This window comes from Prionailurus viverrinus, chromosome B4 (genome assembly GCF_022837055.1).
Source record: "Prionailurus viverrinus isolate Anna chromosome B4, UM_Priviv_1.0, whole genome shotgun sequence".
Lineage (NCBI taxonomy): Eukaryota > Metazoa > Chordata > Mammalia > Carnivora > Felidae > Prionailurus > Prionailurus viverrinus.
This window is the reverse complement of record NC_062567.1, coordinates 121,660,175-121,681,664: the sequence shown is the minus strand read 5'-3', so window position 1 is coordinate 121,681,664 and position 21,490 is coordinate 121,660,175. Positions and strand designations below refer to the sequence as shown.

The following is a 21,490-nucleotide window of genomic DNA, read 5'->3' as shown; positions in this document are numbered from 1 at the left end:
TTTTATAGCAACTGAGAAAATCATTAATAACTTTTAATAACATGCAAAAATATTTTTAAATAATAGAACATAGAATACATAAAACGTATACAGTAACAGTGGTTCTCTCTGGATATAACTACATGTGCCCTTTGCGTTTCATTTTACTGCATTCTGCAAATTCTCTAAAATGAACATTTTTACAGGCAAAATCAAAATGCTTAAAGAACATTTTAAGCCGCACCCATAAAATAAACAGAACAACCTTCTATGGATCCCCACTCCCTACAGCACAAAGCCTCTTTACTTTCCCACTTTTATCTCTCATCATTCTCTCTGCCAGGCATTCCTTACTAGATTCAGTCTAAATAAACAAGCCATGACGTTTTCTCATTTGTTTTGTTTACAGCTATGAATTCCTCACTCGCCACTTTTTTCCCACCAGGAAAACACCTGTCCAACATGCTGTCACAAGCACTCTGTGATCCTGCAGCCTTTCCAGACACTGGATCACACTGAAATTAGAGGGGAGGCAGATGGGAACAAATAGAATGACCTGAAAAAATGAGACTGTGCCTTCTTCATCTTTTTTCTCCATCGGTGCTTAGTACGTACACAGGTGCCCAAACACATCTGTTGAATGAATAAACATCAATACCAAAGTGGTAAGGTCTGAGCTAGCCTAGGGTACCCCTGAAGGGGTTCCCTATGGTCTGAGCTAGTCTAGGGTACCATGTCCCTTATGGTACCTCTGAAGGGGTTTTTATTTGTTTAAAAACAGCAACCCCTGGAGAGGCAGCTGGGGAATCAGACAGGCCTGGGCTTGACACAGCAACACTGAGCAAGTTACTAAAATGCTGAGTATCTGCTTCCTCACTCATAAAGCAGAGTTAAATCCAGCCACCTCACAAGGTCACTGTGAGGATTAAGTAAGAGAGATGTGAAACACGGGCATTAAAAAAAAAAGTTCATCAAGAAAAATTAAAAAAAAAACAAAAAGATAAAAAATTTTAAAAAGTTCATCAATATAACTCGAATGTTTGTTCCTTTCCCTCTCGGCGAAGGCATTAAAGCCGTGCCCTCTATAGGCAGCCGGGGGCAAGGATGATACACTTCGGAACCTCTGAGCCAGTGAGTTACATATGGCGTCCAGATACTCACTTCTGGCAGACTGTCACCCAAGTCCTCTCAAACCTTCTATCTGTTTCCCACGCCGACGGGTGAAGAACATGGCAGCAGCTACCAGACCACGTGAAGATGATGACACCGATGTCTGTTCCTCAGATCAAAGCCCCAGGGCAGATACCCAAGCCACGATCCAAGGCTTCATAGAGCACCAAGCCCGGTGAGTGGCAGCTCATCCACGGGGCAGCTGAGGCGCAACCGTCACGGGGGCAGCTTGCACAACCTCCGGTTAAACCAGCCACCGTCACATCCAGGAACACGGATCATAGTATCAATACCACGAACATCATACATAAGGAGGGAGGGTGAGTCATGAAGGGCTCTGAGGAGGCAGCCAGAGGAAACCGAAGGGAGGCACCAGGAATTACCAGTGGGTTCACCAGCAAGCCAACTCTCCTCTATGTGAGTACTTTTCCAAGCCTCGTTTCCTCATCATAAGAAGGTGATATCACTACGGACCTCACGGATGGCATTTGGAAGATTAAGTAGGAGGACACACATAAGCCTCTGGCACAGGGAGGATGGCATTTTTGACCATTACCACTGCCCACACACAAATACTAACACGTGCCTCCGGGGTGCTGAGCTCTTCTCTCTCCAACACCGATCTTGGGAGATCTGAGTGGATCTGGACAGCTGTTCTCAAATAATAACCTTAATTTGTATAGACTGGTCCGAAAGACACCCCAGAAGAGGGAAGAGGGAACTGTCAGGGTGGCAGGGCAGGCTCCTGGCAGCACAGCCTTCCTTCCCGATTTTCCTTGACAGATGATACCGCTGCCATCAGGACCTCCGCAGAGCCGCTCCAGTGCCAGTCCGGTTAGGCGGGACCCTGCGCCGGCTGCCACAGACATCAGCTCTGCAAGCAGCGGAGGAGGCTTGCTGGGGGGGGGGGGGGGGGGGCACAAAGCAAGTCTAACTTTGCAAGAGCACAGTTCCCTACTCCACTTCCAGCGCTGAGTACACAGCAAGTCCTCAATAAACACGGTGGATGAAGAAAAGCACCCGCCTGATTCTATACTGAATACCCCTGCCCACCAATTGACCCCCTGGCTCTTTGAGAACCTGCTGTGCTCCAGGCACCGTGATTAGGTAGCCAACACGGGTGAGAAAATAACGCCTGTGGAGGGTTCCTCATGGAAGCGATTCCTTCACAAAACCAGCACTTAGAGACCACACGAGTCCAGTCCAGCTTTGCAATCCCCAGCTTCTTAAAGACACGGACCTGACCGCGTATCTCTCCTGTGTGGCTGGTTCTGAGGCCCAGCACATGCTGAGCAGTGTTCTTCCTCTGCCGAGGACAAGTAAATCGCATAGAATCCAAAGTTCTTAGATTAACACTCATATGTCCTACTTGCCTTAGTACTCAAGATGTCAAACTTTTGGTGTCAGTATGCCTTTATACTCTTTTTTTTTTATATAAGTTCTTTTTTTTTTTTTTTTAAGTAGGCTCCACACCCAACGCGGGGCTCACACTCATAACTGCACGACCAAGAGTCCCATGCTCTACAGACTAAGCCGGCTGGGCGCCCTGCCCTTTATACTCTTAAATAATTATCGAGGACTCCAAAGAATTTCTGTTTATATGGGTTATAGCTATCAATACTTACCACATTAGAAATGAAAACTGACATATTTTAAAAGTATTTATTTATTCTCTTAAGATATTCATAAACCCATTACATGTTAACTTAAATGACATACTTTTAAAATAACTATATTTTCCAAAACAAAAAAATATTGAGAAGGTTGGCATTATTTTACATTTTTGCAAACTTTTGTCTATCTGGTTTAATTGAAGACAGCTATAGTCTCCTATCTGCTTCTGCATTCAATATATTGCAATATATTGTTTCAGTAGAAGCATACGAAAAAAAAAAACCACTCTCGCAAAGACAACGAGTTGGAAAAAAGGAGAAATATTTAATAGATTTTTCAGATAATTGCAGATATTCCTTGATACTACACCAAAACTCAACAAGTAATAGTTGATTAAACTATTGGAATCCGAAAGCAGATGCATGAGGTTTCATACTCTGTCACATTAAAAACCATTGGAGTATCTTGAACTCTGAATGGCTCTTTCACCCACGAACAACTTTGTAAGATCAAACATTGATCATTCAGAAAACAGTCATTCACTAATGTATACAGATTTTCTAAATGCTGACATATTTCAATACACAATATCAAAATAATTAGATTCGTGAGTGTTACATCGAACTTCATCAGAAAAATCTTTAAGTCCCGAAAAGCTTTTGAGCTCACACGCCAGGTACAACTTCTAAGATTCTGATTTTCATCTGAAAGCCCAAATTTTATCATGGGCAACAAATACGATCAGTAGTCTCCCTGAAGTGACTGGCTTGCCTTGTTCATTTGGGGAGAGATGTTTCCTAAATACCTTGGTATGAATGATCCAAACAATTTGAATAATTTGATTGTCAGTCAGTCTTTAAGGTACACCTGGTGTTCCCTGAGAAAAGCAGCCAGTTCAGTTTGCAGTGCAAACTACGAGTTGCACTTCTCCTGGAGACAACCATCATGCTTCATGGCAGCAAAATCACTTTATGCGTACTTTCCTCATCACACAGAATATGAAAAGATGTCTGCTCAAACGGTTGAGATTCAACAAAGGCAATGATTTTCCCTACCTCATCGAGAACAATCTTAGGTAAAAGTGGCCATTTCTTTTATTATGAGTATGGTGGCAAAGACTATAATGTAAACTAGTACCATCTGGCGGTACTTGCGAAGTTTGGTTCATGCTAAACTTCAGCAGTTTTACCCACAACTGCTTTTGCACCGTCAACGAAACTGTCAAAACGGTAAAACAGTAAATAACATCTTAAACGTTATTAGAAAACCGTTTTGACCTTGAGGACCTCCAAAAGATCACAGGCATCCCCAGGGGTGTGCAGACATTTTGAGAAACGCTGCCTGGCTCCGTAAGTCCTGATCTGTTCCCGCAAGCTGCGCGGCCAGTAAGTCAGCACGAAAAGGAAGACAGCTTCTTATGTGTGATGAAGCGGTAAGCGAAAACCCAGAGATCACCAATTCCCTCACCCAGCACGAGGCTCCCGTCCTTCGACTACAGAAGCTGGTTCAGGCCAAACCTGTCCCGACTCATATACTTCAGGTTTTCTTAAGGTGGGACTTTACCGAGGGGTGAGTGGGAGCGCCCAGCTGTGATCCATAGATCCACGGACACTTCCTCGGTAAGGGGAAAGAGCTTCCTGTCTGATTAGTGTTGCCAGAATTAAAATGCCTTTACTAACTTGCCATCCACCCGTGGCACCTTTGTCATACTCTGTGCCGTCCGACTCATGCCCCCTTTGGGGCATCTGGTACCTCTGCCATCCCCATCCTCCTCCACTGTTACTTCCCGTATTTTCCCCATCCTTAACAGACATGTTCATTTGTTTTATCTTGTTCGTTTAGTTAGTTTGTTGTAGGTTTCCCGATTCACACCAAGTTGCAAGTTGACTTAACTCTCCCAGGAAAACTTACATTTTTAAAAGGCTACTTTTTGACCCAGATGAAATTTTAATTATTGGGATTTCCTTCTATAGACTATGGAGTATTAGGGGCAAGAACTTTCCTTGTTCTTCTGGAACAGAAATGCTACCATATGAGGGGAGACAGACAACACGGTATTATGGGAAGAACACAGACTTCGAAATTAAACAAGGCTGTGTCCAAATCATAGCTCCACTACTTATATGACTTTAGGGAAGTTGTTTGACTTCCCTGGAACTCAATTTCCTCATCTGTAAAATGTGGATATGTTCCTTGCAGAGTTCTTGCGAGGATTAATGAATTTGAATACAAGCCCAGAATAGTCCCCATGAAGCACAGGCACTCAGTGGGTGGGAGGCTCTCTGTGTCGGGGAATCTGTCTTTAGAAGGATCAAAGAATAGTTTCCTGCCCCACAACTACCTCCTTCCTCCCGACCCAGAAATGAGCTTTCTATCTCAATTACCATGTCTCTCTCTCTCTCTCTAGTGGAGTCTCTTTTATTTTCAAATACTATTTGGTATTTGAAAGGTGGCAAATTTGTAAAAATAATAAAGGTACCATGAAACCAGTACATACTGTACCTGTAACTAAACTCAAGGTTAATAGGAAGAATGATTTCAACAACAGGAAACTCATACCAAGGTTACAACCTAGGTAGACTACAGGCAAATACGAGTAGTCCCAGGGAGTGGCTTAGCTAAATGGTCAAAAAGAGGAATCAACGGGTGAGAGCTCACTACACAATACAAACCTCAAAGGAGAAAAATAAAAGCCAGACAAAACAGATTAAATAAAATATACAGACAGCAGATATAATTTACATGTTAAGCAGAATCTTACCTGCTTGATCAATTTCGAGCAAAAAATAAGGAACACACATGGACTTAAATAACTTCTTTACCTGGAAAAACAAGAGGGAGAATAAGGCAAAAGAAAAAAAAAGGCTTTTATCCAGCTTTTTACTTTCCTCTTAATCAGCCCTCTCCTTTGCAAATTTACCAGCCCATTTTTATGCAACCCACAAGATTCTCCCTGTTGACGGTAACGATACTTAATGGGTATTTGAAGTCTGTTGACTCTACTCTATGCTCAATGATTCACCTGTATGGCTTCATAAAATACATTTTACATGTGGAGTGACTCCGTCTACCCCATTATAAGATGGGTTTAATACTAACCATGTTTAAAAATACACTGGAAGACTACATATTTCCAAAACAGGGGCGTCTGAGGGGCCCAGTGAGTTAAGCATGGACTCTTTTTTTTTTTTTATTTTTTTAAAAAAAAAATTTTTTTTTCAATTTTTTTTATTTATTTTTGGGACAGAGAGAGACAGAGCATGAACAGGGGAGGGGCAGAGAGAGAGGGAGACACAGAATCGGAAACAGGCTCCAGGCTCCGAGCCATCAGCCCAGAGCCTGACGCGGGGCTCGAACTCCCGGACCGCGAGATCGTGACCTGGCTGAAGTCGGACGCTTAACCGACTGCGCCACCCAGGCGCCCCCAAGCATGGACTCTTGATTTCAGCTCAGGTCATGACCTCACATTTCCATGGGATTAAACCCCTGCTTGGGATTCTCTCTCTCCTCTCTCCCTGTCACCCGGCTTGTGCATGCTCACGAACTCTTTATCCCTCTCTCTCAAAATAAATAAACATTAAAAAAAACATATTTCCAAAACATACATGCAACCCTGAAGAAAAAAAAAAAAAACACATCCTACAATAGTCAAAGTATTATTCATTTTTTGGCCAAGTAAACCTCAACCAACAAATCAATTACAAAAGTCACATGCTCAAGATTACACAAATTGTAATGGTAAAAAAATTTTACTGGAAGGATAAGAGTTAGTTTTGCCAAATCTGCTCCACTAAATGACATTTAAATCACTGAGGAAAGAGACTTTAAAATGACATTTATATTTAAGACACAATAGCCTATCATTAATGCTTTAGGAAAGAACTACATTTCCTCCAGCTTCTACAATCAAATGGCAAAGGCCAGTACTATGGCCTGGAGTTTATAGAAATGGCCACTAGAGAGAAGGTACTCTTGTCTCATTCTAATTTAACTACAAAAACAGTAGGCTGAAAGATTTCTATCACTTTTGTAGGACCCAATACAACATTTTGATAAAAATGAGAAAACGAGTTCATTCACACAGCCTCGGTGGCCTTCCTCTTAAACTCCTCTGGACAGCCTCTGTGCCCCAGTATGGATGGAGCTCCCCCGGGGAGCTGAATGTACAGTTAAAAACAGAAGAATCCTTTAGAAGAGTGATGGGGTGAGAAAAGAAGAACTTTAAGGAAAGAGCAAGGAAAGCTACAGCTGGGAGACCATCTGGACAAAAGTCAATTCATATTCCAGTGCTCATTTTCTAAGACTAAAAATAAAAAGTTCACACACACATAAAATCATGGATTCTTCAGACTTCCTTAGCGACTTAATTTTAGAAATAAACCATTTGCAGTTTGTTACAAGAAACAAGTTTTCCATATTTACAGAGTAATCCTAAAAGCGGCTCCTAAAAGTATCAAAATTTGACAGTACGTGAAATGTAGAAAATATATGCTCTCGGTTCTGGGGTACACATGACCCTACTTCAAGAAACCATTAGGTCGGTTACTTTAACTCTGACTAAACTTTAGCACTGATTCACAGCGTAAGATTAAAGGTCTGTATTGAATACCATTAGCACCGGTTTCCAGGATATTCTATTTGATAAAAGTAGGGGATGGTCAACTTTGCCCGCAAAATAGACACACTCTGGAGAAACGGCAGTGGATCTGGGTGTCAAGCAGTAGATGAGCTGTAATGAGACCTCATTTGCTAATTCCAACTTCATACTTTTAATCTGCCACTGAAATATCCATAAGAAACAGATACCACATTTTCTGAAAAAGGAGAGAGTTATCTCTGCACTATAAAGCCCAGTCTTCGCAGTAGGATGTATGCAAAGCACACACAGTAATGTGTTATGCAACAAGCAGGAAACTAACTAATGTAGAATTTCATTTCTCTGTGGGCATTTCCCAACTTGAATTAATGCAAATTGCATTACTCATCCCGCAGAGAGGAGAGAGAGAAATATAAATTCATCAGGTCAAGTACCAATTTAAAAATGCGGTTTCGGGGCGCCTGGGTGGCGCAGTCGGTTAAGCGTCCGGCTTCAGCCAGGTCACGATCTCGCGGTCCGGGAGTTCGAGCCCCGCGTCAGGCTCTGGGCTGATGGCTCAGAGCCTGGAGCCTGTTTCCAATTCTGTGTCTCCCTCTCTCTCTGCCCCTCCCCCATTCATGCTCTGTCTCTCTCTGTCCCAAAAATAAATAAACGTTAAAAAAAAAAAAAATGCAGTTTCTCCAATTCTGATTTACTCACATCACAACTGCTAGATGATAAAATCAAAACTGAAAGAAAATAACCTGGGCAAATTCTGTGTCAAGGTAATTTTTAAAAGTAATATAATAAAAAATTAAAATAAAACAAAAATTAAAAAGGCATGCCAACAGTCAGTACATAAGTTGTATCCTCACAGAAGAAAATCACTATTTTTTACTAGAAGAGACACCTAACCATCCTTCACAACCAAAGACATTGAAAATTAATTTCCATATTAATTGGCACAAATCTGAAAATAGCTTATCTATGATGCATTCAGAAAAGCTAAGGAACTAGTACTGGTTAAGGTAAAACCAGAGGATTATTTGTCCAAAAGATCTGGCATATCCAGGAATGATTCAGATAATGGCATTAAATAAAGTTGTAAGAATTACTATATATTTTAATACAATAAATATGCAAATATCTGCCACAAATTTTATTTGGGAAATTTATTCCCAAATTTTATTTTATTTATTTCCCAACTTTTACTTGGGAAATGTCCATCATTCCCAGAGTACACTTAATTGAGTAAAACTGAAAAAAAGAGAAGACTTTGCCTTTCCAGAGTCAAGGAGGAGAGCTAGGAGATGAAGAAGTTAGTAGAATTCAGGGAAAAGATCATAGAAATAAGTGTAATTATAGATCAAAGAGCTCTGAGATGTCAGGGAACATGGAAAGAAACTGCCCATCATTACTAGCAATCCTGTATCCTCAATGCAGAACTAGAGCAGAGTCAAGACTGCAATTTTCCAATTCCTTACTAGTGTTTTAAAATATAAGTAGAGTGACAAAATACTGCCTGGCATTCAATGACAAAATACTGTAGGCATTCAATGGTGACTACTAATACTAAGTGTATGCTATAGGCTTTCAAGTGCTTTCACATAGATTTGAAATTATTTGGTCCTCAGAATAAAGCTGTGTATTTAACAAGTATAGTAGATAAGGTGGTGTTGTCAACCTTATTGTTGAGGAAACTGATTTACAGAATGAGAACTGGTATCTTTCAACTACAGTGTTCCTTCAACTACACCACCATGTGCATAGAGTTTTGGAGGGAGAGGTTAGTTTAGAAAAAACAACCACTTTATAATAGGAGTAACTGTACTTGGAACAGAATTAGATATTTGTTGATTTCCACTTAACTGAGCCTCAATATTGAAGGAAGATCACCATCCAAGATTTGAAGTCTTGATAGAAAAACAGAAGGGAAAATAGTTCTTAAAAACATTATATAGGGACACCTGGGTGGCTCAGTCAGTTAAGCATCCAACTTCAGCTCAGGTCATGATCTCGCGGTTTATGAGTTCGAGCCCCGTGTCAGGCTCTGCACCAACGGCTCAGAGCCTGGAGCGTGCCTAGAATTCTGTGTCTCCTCCTCTCTCTGCCCCTCCCCTGCTCACACTCTGTCTCTCTTTCTCTCTAAAAAATAAATAAACATTAAGGTTGGCTGTTTTTTTAAATAAAAATAAAAATAAAAACCATTATTTGAGCATTTATTATGTGCCAGGCATGTTCTATGGCTTCTATAAATATTAGCTAATTTGATCCTCATGACAAACTTATGAGATGGGTACTATTATTACCCACATTTTACAGATGAGGAATCTGAGGCACAACAGGTAGGGGGGGAAAAAAGCCAAGGTCACATGGCTAGTAAGTCACAGAGTCAAGATCCAAATTCTGACTTTAGAGTTCAGGCTCTTCATCATTATTTGGAAACAGAAAAGATGATACAACCACTTAAGTTCAGAACTAAAAGGAATCTCAATTGTCAGCTAATCCAAGCCCTTCATTTCACAGATTACACAAACAACGAAGATGAGCCTAAAAAGACCACCAGTGCCATATGAGGAAGCTCCCAGAGGCCGAGAATTATGCGGCAGATTTCCAATACCCAGCCCTCTACCAAATTCTCTGTTTACCGCCTATGCTGATCATTTAGAATTACCTTAGATCCTGGGATACCTTAGATCATTTTCCTCTTTAAGCCTAGGATCTGCCTTCTCAGTTTGACTAAACCCCGTCGGGATGGAACTTGGGCCTCCTATGTCTTTGCAACCCTGTTCCCAATATGATGTCCTACACAAAACGCTCCACAATGGCATTAATAGGGATGAAGCTTCAGGTGACAATGAAGCAGACTATGTATGGGCAAGAAACCGAGATGAAAGGTTCTGCCTACTTTCAGTGTTTCCACTGCTTGCCCACCTTCCCTTCTTCCTTATTTAGAACAAGAGAACACACACACACACACACACACACACACACACACACACACACAGTCCAAGAAGCCCATCTCTGTGTAAGACTTCCAGAATAAAAAGGCTTCTGAATTCAGCCTCCCTGAGAGATGGGAAATAAGTCAAGAGATAGACAAGCTGAGAGAAAAATTGAACTTTATAAATTACAAGTGAACCTGGACAGAAGGCCAGCTGTGTTCACTTAAGAATCCACTGTGTCTCGTCCTGGAATTATCCAGAGTATAATTTAAAGCTAAGCTTCAGTGACCTTTGAATGTCCTCAACCTTCCTATAAAGCACCCGATCGGGTCTTTCAATTCTCGACATCATTCTGTGGTTAAATCAGGGCGGATTAAACCAATGCTCCCTATGGCTGCGATTGCTGACCTTTTCTCTCAGATAACCTAAGGTTAAGAACCAAGTAGGAAGCACAGTTTATTCTTTGGGAAGTCATTTTCCCCCATAATGAGCATGAAGAGATACTTAAAATTTGGAAGTACCTTAAGTAACAGCATCTTAGGAAATGTTCTCTGTAGACGAGCCTAATGAGGAGCAAATCACCTGGTTTGGGAACTCCCCCACCCCAACTTTCCCTGACTTTGAGTACCTGAAGACATCCAGTATTTTGCAAAAGCTCAGGAAAAGATGACTCAAGCAACTTTTTGTTCTCAAATCTTCACTCTCCAGGGACTCTGAAGAAACATCTACACAAACCACTTCCTAAGGTGAAATCCAATTGTTTACAGCTGAGCCCAAAAGTCTGTCAAATTTCTAGAAGGCAACAGTTTGTGGCCCCTCCTAGAAGTTGAAGCCTTACCTCAGCACAGCGCTCGCATGTGGACTTGCTGAGGAGGACGACAGGGTGGCTGTCTATACAGGCCCTAAGCCGGGCTCTGGGGTCCAAGACCCTCGCGCTGGTGGACCCTGAGGGGCCACTCGCACCAGTGGTTCGGTGTTCTGGCAAAGGTGGACTGGGGGGATGAACCTTAGCTACAAGTAATGGAAGCAAAGATGGTAATTATCAGAAAGGAAAACATGATGATGCATTTCCTAATATTAGGTTCAGTCTCAAAGCCTTACAATTCTAGCCCCAACCACCAAAAGAAGGAGTCTGAGGAAGGACTCTAAAATGGATTACACGTCTAGTCCTGTCACCTGACTGGAGCCTTCTGGCAACTCACCCAAGATTTCCAATTTGCTTTGCCACACTCGAGATTAGTTCTCAGGGGACCCTGACAAAAGACAGCAAGAGTCTGGAACCTCCCCGAGGTAAGAGAGTAAGTAACAGGTTCTAGAGACTGAGGGCCACTTATTACCCCACCCCCACCCTCCCCACTGGTTTAAAGGCAAGGGGGCCACAGATCAGAGATTGTGGCCTTTTCTCACATAACCCTGCTCAGAGGCACAGGATTAGGCAACTCAAACCAAGGCTTACTCCTTTTTCTCCAGCTAACGCCTGGACAAGCAGACACAGGATCTTCAGGCCACAGGCACAGCAAGATTTAAAAAAAAAAAAAAAAAAAAGTACTTTCTTCAGATTCTTCGTTTTCCTGCCCAGGATTTTGCTGCAGTCCAATCGGACACCATAACAAACATGACCCAGCTTAGTGGTATGTTACCCCACATGACACCACTGTCATCCTGGGCATCACCACCCTCCAAAACCACTGAGAGATTGCTACCTCTGGCTTGTAAATATTTTAAACTAGCTATCTTCTCCAGGGCCCACAAACAAACCAAGCTCAATCCTACCCTTGTGACCTGCTCTGCAAGTTATTTCCTCTCATTTCTGCTTATCTAAGACCTATCCATTCTTCTTCACTCTCCTCATCATCTTCATAGTTGATATTAATGTTTACCCAGAACTAGACAGGGGGTTAATAGTTGTATGCATCACCTAATTTAATCTTTACAGGGATATCATTAGATAGGCATTTCTACCATCATCCCTATTTTGCAAATAAGGAAACAGACCCAGAGACGCTAAGCAAATTCCCCAAGTTTGCACAGCTTACAAGAAGTGATGGAGCTGGGATTCAAATGTACGTTATAATTCTCTAGAACCCACGCATCTTTTAAAAACAGCTTTATTGACATATAATTCATATACCATAGAATTCACCAACTGAAAGTATACAATTCGATGATTTTTGGTCAGAGCTGTGTAACCATCACGAGAACCAATTTTGAAACATTTTCATCACCCCAAAAAGAAGCCCTGTACCCATTAGAAATCGCTCCCCATTTTCCCCCAGCCAGCCCTCCCCCTTTCCCCACCTTTAGGCAACCGCTACCCTACTCTGTGGAGTTATACAATATGTAGTCTTTTGTAACTGACTTCTTTCACTTAGCATAATGTTGTTTATGGTTCACCTATGCTGACAAATAGTATTTCATTGTATGAATATACCATATTTTTTTTTTAATTTTTTTTTTCAACATTTATTTATTTTTGGGACAGAGAGAGACCGAGCATGAACGGGGGAGGGGCAGAGAGAGAGGGAGACACAGAATCGGAAACAGGCTCCAGGCTCTGAGCCATCAGCCCAGAGCCTGACGCGGGGCTCGAACTCACGGGCCGCGAGATCGTGACCTGGCTGAAGTCGGACGCTTAACCGACTGCGCCACCCAGGCGCCCACCATATTTTTAGTCTATTCATCAGTTGGTGGACATCTGGATTGTTTTGGCTATTGTGAATAGAGCTGCTATGAACATTCACGCACAGGTTTTTGTTTTGAATTCCATTTTTCAACTCTTTTGAGTAAATACCTTGCAGTAGAGTTGGGTAGTGTTAAATCTTCTGAGGAACCACCAAACTGTTTTCCAGAGCAGCAATTCTATTTTACATTCCCACCAGCAACATATGAAGGCCCCTATTTCTCCGTATCCTTGACAATGCTTATTATCTGCTTTCTGATTCTAGCCATTCTAGTGGGTGTTAAATGGTGTCTCATTGCAGTGTGATTTGCATTTCTCTGATGGCTAATACTGCTGAGCAACTTTTCATGTCCTTATTGATTATTTGCATATATATCTTCTTTGGAAAAATGTCTGTTCAAATCCTTTTCCCATTTTCTAATTAGCCTATTCATCTCTTTATTGCTAAGTTGTAAGAGGCTTTTTATTGTTTTTGTTTTTTTTTAATTTTAAGGAGGCTCCACACCCATAGTGGGACTTGAACTCATAACCCTGAGATCAAGAGTCACATGCTCTACTGGTTGAGCCAGCCAGGCACTCCTAAGTTGTAAGAATTCTTTATATATTCTGGATACAAATCCTTTATCAGATATATGATTTGTGAGTATTTTCTCCCATTCTATGGGTTGGGTTTTTTTTGTTTTTTTGGTTTTTTTTTACTTTTTTTGGTATCCTTTGAAGCACAGACATTTTTTAATTTTGATAAAGTCTGATTTCTTGATTTTTTTCTTTTTTCTTAAGCTGTTGATGTCATATCTAAGAAATTGTTGTCTAATCCAAAATCATAAAGATTCACTCCTATGATTTTCTTCTAAGAGTTTTATACTTTTAGCTCTTACATTTAGTTCTATGATCCATTTTAGGTTAATCTTTGTGTATGGTGTGAGGAAGGAGTCCAACTTCATTCTTTTGCACAGAGATATCCAGTTGTCCCAGCACCATTTGTTGAAAATATTATTCTTTTCCCATTGAAATGTCTTAGCAACTCTGTCAAAAATAAATTGGCCATGAATGTAAGGGTAGAGCCCTTGCTTTTAACCAGTATGCTATACTGTCACAGCACCCAAACTGATATTTAAACAAAGTGTTAACAAAATGTGCTAATCCCAAGAAAGTTGACAGTGGTTATCTCTACTAAGCTTGAATTTCACTTTTCATCATATAATCTTTTGTAGTATGTGTTTTTAAACCATAAATACGTATTATTCTCATAAAAAGTTTTTTGAAAGCTAGTTATAAATTTTAAAAATAACCCCTACTATACACTGTCAAGACAGGGTCAAAAACTAAGCGACAGCTTTTTTATATACCAAACATTCAAATATTACTAATACCTGAAATATAGATATAAAAATAAAAAAGGATATAGAAATCCCCATATCTAATATGAGGAATGTGTGCTTCCTAAAGAAAAACTAGAATCTATGCCAATTAATTATAGGATCCCAAACGAGCAATGGGGCTTTGTACTTGTTGCAGAATATTCCAGACCAGACCATACCTTTAGTATCTGCCATCTATAAGCTCCACCAATGCCCTCCAGCCTCACCAATGACACTTCAAAAATTTTATATTAAACTCTGGTTTTCATATTCTCTTTCCCATGTTGCTTTTTTTGGAAGGCAACATGGAAATAAGGATTCTTAGTGGTAACATCTCATGGAAAGAAAATCACAAAATGTCAGCATGGGAAAGACACTGGAGGTCATAGGCCAACCTATTCGTTCTACTAATGAGGAAACTGAGGTCCAGACAGGTAATTAATTGGTGTCAGAGTCACGGCTGCCATACAAGCCTTTTGATTTCATTATGCCTTCCTGACTCCTCTGACTTTATGGGATGACTGACTCTAAAAGAAGGTGACAATTCCTTACATAACATCTATGCTAAGGTCACCACCCACCTATGAAGCTCAGATACTTGCCAATACGCAGAACACAGAAATCAGGGCCAGCACAAGGAAAGGGATATCTTCTGTAACCAAAAAAGCTGCAACCTTACTGGGTAAAGACTTCACCCAAAATAAACATAAAACAAACAAATGAATAGATAAATAGATAGATAGAGATTGCCAACTAATCAAAATCATTAGAATCTTTCCTTCAATTCTGCCTCTAACAAAAAAGGCAAATTTTGTTTTTAAATATTTTCCCTTGTTTTGAAATAAAACTTGAAGCAGCACTCAAAGAAATATATTAAGTAAATGCAGCAAGAACAGCACAGAACCATGTGACCAGAAAAACTCAGATAAAATTGTAATTATGAGTTTCTTATTTCACCTCAACTCTTCTGCCTAAGATCAGTTCCTAATATCTGGATCCATGAAGTACTTACTGTCCTATTTGTAAAAACTCAAACAAAAAGATAATAATAAAAGTGCTCCATTTACATAATTTACAAAAATTATGTATGTCAATAAAAAAGATCAGATAGCTCAATAATAGACAAATATAGAACAACTTACGTTAAAAATATATTGCAAGACAATAAAGAAAAATGTATTTTTAAAAATAGTATGGTAATGATGTCTTGATAATTTAGAAAAAAGTTTTTTCACTTATCTATTATAAATGTTTTTTAATGTTTATTTATTTTTGAGAGGGAGAGAGAGTGCAAGCAGGGGAGAGGCAGAGAGAGAGGGAGACACAGAATCTGAAGCAGGCTCCAGGCTCTGAGCTGTCAGCAAAGAGCCCGATTCAGGGCTCAAACTCACGAACCGTGAGATCATGACCTGAGCTAAAGTGGGACACTTAGCCAACTGAGCCAATCAGGTGCCCCTACTTATTTATTATGTAACAAAGCATTTTAAATGGAATATTTACCGGATCTCTAATGATAACTTCCTAAACTTAGAAGTAAACACAAAGAGAGGCGCCTAGATGGCTCAGTTGGTTGAGCATCCAACTTCAGCTCAGGTTGTGATCTCGTTTATGGGTTCAAGCCCTGTGTCCCATTGACAGTGGAGAGCCCTCTTCAAACCCTCTGTACCCATCTCTTTTTGCCCCCCCCCTCAAAAATAAACATTAAAAAAGAGAGGGAGAACGGGGTGCCCAGGTGGCTCAGTCGGTTAAGCATCCAACTTCAGCTCAGGTCGTGATCCCGAAGTTCCTGAGTTCGAACCCCGTGTTGGGCTCTGTGCTGACAACTCAGAGCCTGGAGCCTGCTTCAGATTCTGTGTCTCCCTTTCTCTCTGCCCCTCCCCCACTCACATTCTGTCTCTGTCTCTCTCAAAAACAAATAAACATTAAAAATTGTAAAAAAAAAAAAAAAGAGAACAAAGGGAAAGAGCAACAGACTATATTGCAAAATAATATTAATTTTTTTAGGCAAAAGAGCAGCCTATGGAAAATACTTACATAAAGAAAAAACAAAAGAACAAAAAGAACTCAAGCAAATTGGTGAAGGAACAGCAAGACCACAAATGATAAAGTGAATAAAGAACAGGAACAACCAATTTATTAGAAAGAAAAGAGCAAACCTAGAATAAAAAGTCTATTTATTTTAGTTTTCTTTCAAAATCAGAAATGCAAATTAAAGGAATGGAGTATCATTTCTTCTATGTTAAAAATGGAAACTCCCAGTGCTGGTAAATGTATACTGAAGTGAGTCCATGTACATCAGGGGGTATATAATATAAGCTGTTACTATTCTTTTGGAAAGCAATTTGACAGTATGGACCAAAAACCACTGAAATAGCCATACCTTTTAACCGAGCATTTTTACTTATAGGAATTTACCTTTAAAACTTTTTAAAAATTTAAACTAACAAAGACATAACATTCATAAAAATGACCCTCACCTCCTAGTCTTCTCACAGGAAAACCTTTTAGTAATTTCTATTAATATAATTAACACCACCTAGTTAACGGGAAAATTTCTCAATTTTCGATCTGAGCGCTATAGCTTTAGGAGTAATCATGTTAACCTCCTGTAAACTCCGACAGGACAAAATAAGCCACTGACCTGACAACACTCTCCATCCCTATCTCCTGCGCGTGTGTATCCTCCTTTGTAAGGACAGGAACAAAGTTCTATTTATGTCACCTTTCCCTCTCCGAAGGCTAAAAGACAAACAACTTCTATACCTGCTCTCTCGGCTCCTTCGCCCCTTTCTATTCCCAACCTCAGTCCACTCTTTTTATCTACATATTACCAATAGTTGAATTACAGCATCATTGGTTATAGTAAAAAATTGGAAAACAGCACATGTCCAACATTAAGAGAATGGCTAAAATATGGTAGCTGACTTGTTTTTCAATAATTTTAATGGTTCTATACTATGCAAGATTCAAAACAATATGGAAGTAGTTTGACATAATGTTAATTGCAAAGAAACAGAATACCAAATCCTATGTGCCATAGTTTTACAATTATGCGAAATCTTGCATCTAGGAATCCTGAAAAGGGATATGCAATAGGGTCATAGAAGTTTTACTGGCACAATAGAATTATACATGGCTTTTCCTTTCTTATATTTCTCAAACTTAAAAAAAATTTTTTTGCAAGACATAATAACTGGCCACAAATTGCAATATATGGTCCTTAATTAGATCTTTGATCCAAATAAACTGGGGATACAACTGAGTAAATTTTATTTTTTTATTGTATTCTATTTTTTTAAGATTTTATTATTTTTTAATTTTTTTAATGTTTGTTTATTTTTGAGATAGCAACAGAGCATGAGCTGGGGAGGGGCAGAGAGAGAGAGAGGGAGACACAGAATCCAAAGCAGGCTCTAGGCTCCAAGTTGTCAGCGCAGAGCCTGATGTGGGACTTGAACTCACAAACTGTGAGAATTTCTAAGTAATCTCTCCATCCATCATGGGGCTCAAACTCACAACCCCAAGATCAAGAATTGCAGGCTCCACGGACTGAGCCAGCCAGGTGCCCCACAACTGAGTAAATTATAATATGAACTTAACATCAGATGATATTATTGTATTAAGTCCACCAGGTTTATATGGAAGAGTACTTGTTCTTAGGAGACACATGCTGAAGTTCTCAGGGCTGAAAGTCATGATATCTATAACTTACTTCAAATGGTTCAGGATAAAAGTGTGCGTGTCGGGGGGGCGGGGGAGGGGGAGAGATATTGGAAGAGAAAAGAGGATATAAGGAAGAAAAATGAAACAACTGTAGCAAAATGGGAATCTTAAGAAGGGAATATGAGTACTCATTATATTAGCCTTTCAATCTTTCTGTTGACTGGGGGAATTGCTAGAATTGCTGGGATAATGGCCTTCAAAGGTTTTCGATAGAGCCCTTAAGAATATATCCCTGTTGGGGCGCCTGGGTGGCGCAGCCGGTTAAGCGTCCGACTTCAGCCAGGTCACGATCTCGCGGTCCGTGAGTTCGAGCCCCACGTCGGGCTCTGGGCTGATGGCTCAGAGCCTGGAGCCTGTTTCCGATTCTTGTCTCCCTCTCTCTCTGCCCCTCCCCTGTTCATGCTCTGTCTCTCTCTGTCCCAAAAATAAATAAACGTTGAAAAAAAAAATTTAAAAAAAAAATAAATAAATAAAAAAAAAAAAAAAAAAAATATATCCCTGTTGACATTTGTGGTAAAAGTCTGGCTCATTCATCTTGACTCCATCACCTTCAGTCATGTCTCTGCATATGGCTGGTTGCAGTTTGAAAAACTCAGGAAGCTGTAAGTCAGCCCACTTTGGGTCAATCAATCTGTACTAGTAAGGAATCTCTAGGACTGATTACTTGATTTCCTTTCTTCAGGAGACATCTCCTACGCCAGTGACCATCAAGATGTGGTAGGCATGACTCTGGAGATCCCTGAGGTCAAAACTACTTTCATAATAATAAGATGTATTTGCCTCTTTCACTGTCGGGGTCCTTATCAATGTTGCAGAGTCAAGGGGTACTAAGACCAAAAGTTTGAAAAACAACAACCTTGATAGTTTTAAAAATTTGAAAGAAAGAAAACATGGAAAGTACAGTTTCCATAGGAGCTAAATTTTTTTTTAACTAGGATTGAAAAAAGTTCTTCTCTTAAAACTAAGTAAAGTGAGGGGCATCTGGGTGGCTCAGTTGATTACGCATCCAACTCTTGAACTCAGCTAAGGTCTTGATCTTGGGGTCATGAGTTCAAGCCCCACGTTGGGCTCTGTGTTGGGTGCGAGGCCTGCTTAAAAAGAAAAACAAAACAAAACAAAACCCTAAGTAAAGTGAACACAACTTGGCTTCTCTTCCAAAGTCCCCAAAACTAATTAGAATGGGGCAGTCCTTCAATCTAGACCTCTCTTTACAAATTAAAAAAAAAAAAATTGCTTCTGTTGTTGTTGTGAATTCTAATTCTGTGCCATTTAAAACAAAATGTAGGGGCGCCTGGGTGGCGCAGTCGGTTAAGCGTCCGACTTCAGCCAGGTCACGATCTCGCAGTCCGGGAGTTCGAGCCCCGCGTCAGGCTCTGGGCTGATGGCTCAGAGCCTGGAGCCTGTTTCCGATTCTGTGTCTCCCTCTCTCTCTGCCCCTCCCCCGTTCATGCTCTGTCTCTCTCTGTCCCAAAAATAAATAAACGTTGAAAAAAAAAAAAAAAAATTTTAAAACAAAATGTAGCAACGGAAGGAGGAGGGGGAGGGGGAGGGGGAGGGGAAGGGGGAGAAGAAACAGCTTGATTCCAAGTAAAAAATCGATTCACCAACATTTCCTCTTTTCTTGATCCTTAACACATCACATGAACCTACAAAGGCCTGCGTTTCTATGCTGCAGTTGGTCGTGAGGACAAAAAGCCATGATCATTATTAGAGTCGACTGATCAGACTTCTGAGAGCACCAGGTCAAAAGATTAGAGAAGTAACTGGTAAATTTCAGAGCAGGGAAACAAGGGGGAAAGCAAAGAGGCACCCAACAAAAGAAAGCAAAATAACAAAGTTAAACACAGCCTAAAACTGGCACTTGTTAGAACTTGAATTTCTGCCATTAATAAGCAGCAGGATCACTTCAAATGTGATGATGAAAATTTTATAGCACTCCACTCTGCCTGTTGCCATCACTTTCTCGTTTGGAGGCTTGTCACATGCATGTTTTTACCCTGTTGCCTGCGGTTAAAACATCTGGACTGTAAAATGGCAGAAGAAATCAAGGACTTCTGCAAATCCTATAGCTCTTAAACATATTTTTTTTTTAATTCAGCTCAAGAGTTTTGCAAACATACCACTGCTCCCAGATTTCTTTTAGCAAATTAATAATTTGAATAGTATTTTATTCAATCCACATGACACACAGAATATTGGGGCGCCTGGGTGGCTCAGTCGGTTAAGCATCTGACCTCCACTCGGGTCAATCTCACGGTTTGTGAGTTCAAGCCCCGCATCGGGCTCTGTGCGGACATCTCAGACCCTGGAGCCTGCTGCGGATTCTGTGTCTCCTTCTCTCTGCCCATCTCTTGCTGGTTCTCTGTCTCTGTCTCTCAAAAAATCAATAAATGTAAAAAAATAAAATAAAATAAAAAGACACACAGAATATTATCACCCACGGGTCTAACAAGACTCCGTGAAATAACGAGTTATTCCATAAAAAAACTAAGAGTGGGGAAGCTTTAATGGGGAAGCATGACATGATCTATAAAGTGAAGAAAACCAGATAATTATGCCTGCTTTTTGAAGTCTATAGGGTATGAGACATGCTAGAAAAAGAAAACATAAGAACATAAGAAGGAAGACTAAAGACTTCTTAATAGGACGTGATGATGACTTCTCTGACGCGAGACATAATAAATGTATCCTAGTTTTTAGCGCCATTTATTTGACAAATTAAAAGAAAACTCTAGGACACTTTTTTTTTTTAACCTCAAAGGGATTTTTAGTTCTTACAAAGAACCTGTCACATAAAGCGCTTACTGTGTTCCAGGCAAGCTGCTACCAACAGGCCTACAATGTCCTGGGCAGAGCTCTTCTTGTATTGATGCTGTTAGTACGAAAATAATTTTAAAAGAAATACTATAGAACTTTTTTTTAATGTTTATTTATTCTTGAGAGAGAGACAGAGACACAGAGCACAGCAGGGGAGGGGCAGAGAGAGAGGGAGACACAGAATCCGAAGCAGGCTCCAGGCTCTGAGCTGTCAGCACAGATCCCAATGTGGGGCTTGAACCCACGAACTGCGAGATCATGACCTGAGCTGAAGTCTGACACTTAACTGACTGGGCCACCCAGGTGTCCCATAGAACTTCTTAAGATCAGAAGTGTAAAAACATAAAAGATGTTACATGAAAGAATAAAATTGAAAAGTTTTCCATAGTACGTCATCTTTAAAAATGGCTTTCAGGGCACCTGGGTGGCTCAGTCAATTAAGCCTCCGACTCTTGATTTTAGCTCAGATCATGACCTCATGGTTTGTGGAATGGAGCCCCGCAGCAGGCTCCATGCTGTCAGCATGGGGCCTGCTTGGGATTCACTCTCCCTCTCTCTCTGCCCCTTCCCCACTTATACCCTCTTTCTCTCTCAAAGTCAACTTAAAAAATAAACTTAAAAAAAA

General features: G+C 40.4%; 1 protein-coding gene across 1 annotated transcript in view; it reads right to left on the bottom strand.

Annotated features, from left to right (window-relative positions):
- The window catches only part of TXNRD1 (thioredoxin reductase 1), an 86,635-nt gene extending 81,056 nt beyond the window's left edge, over positions 1-5,579 (bottom strand). Inside the window, exon 1 of the mRNA XM_047865566.1 lies at positions 5,525-5,579. Within this exon, the coding sequence (XP_047721522.1) occupies positions 5,525-5,564 (40 nt within the window). The 5' untranslated portion in view covers positions 5,565-5,579. The remainder of the gene's footprint in view (positions 1-5,524) is intronic.
- Positions 5,580-21,490: the final 15,911 nt, after the last annotated feature.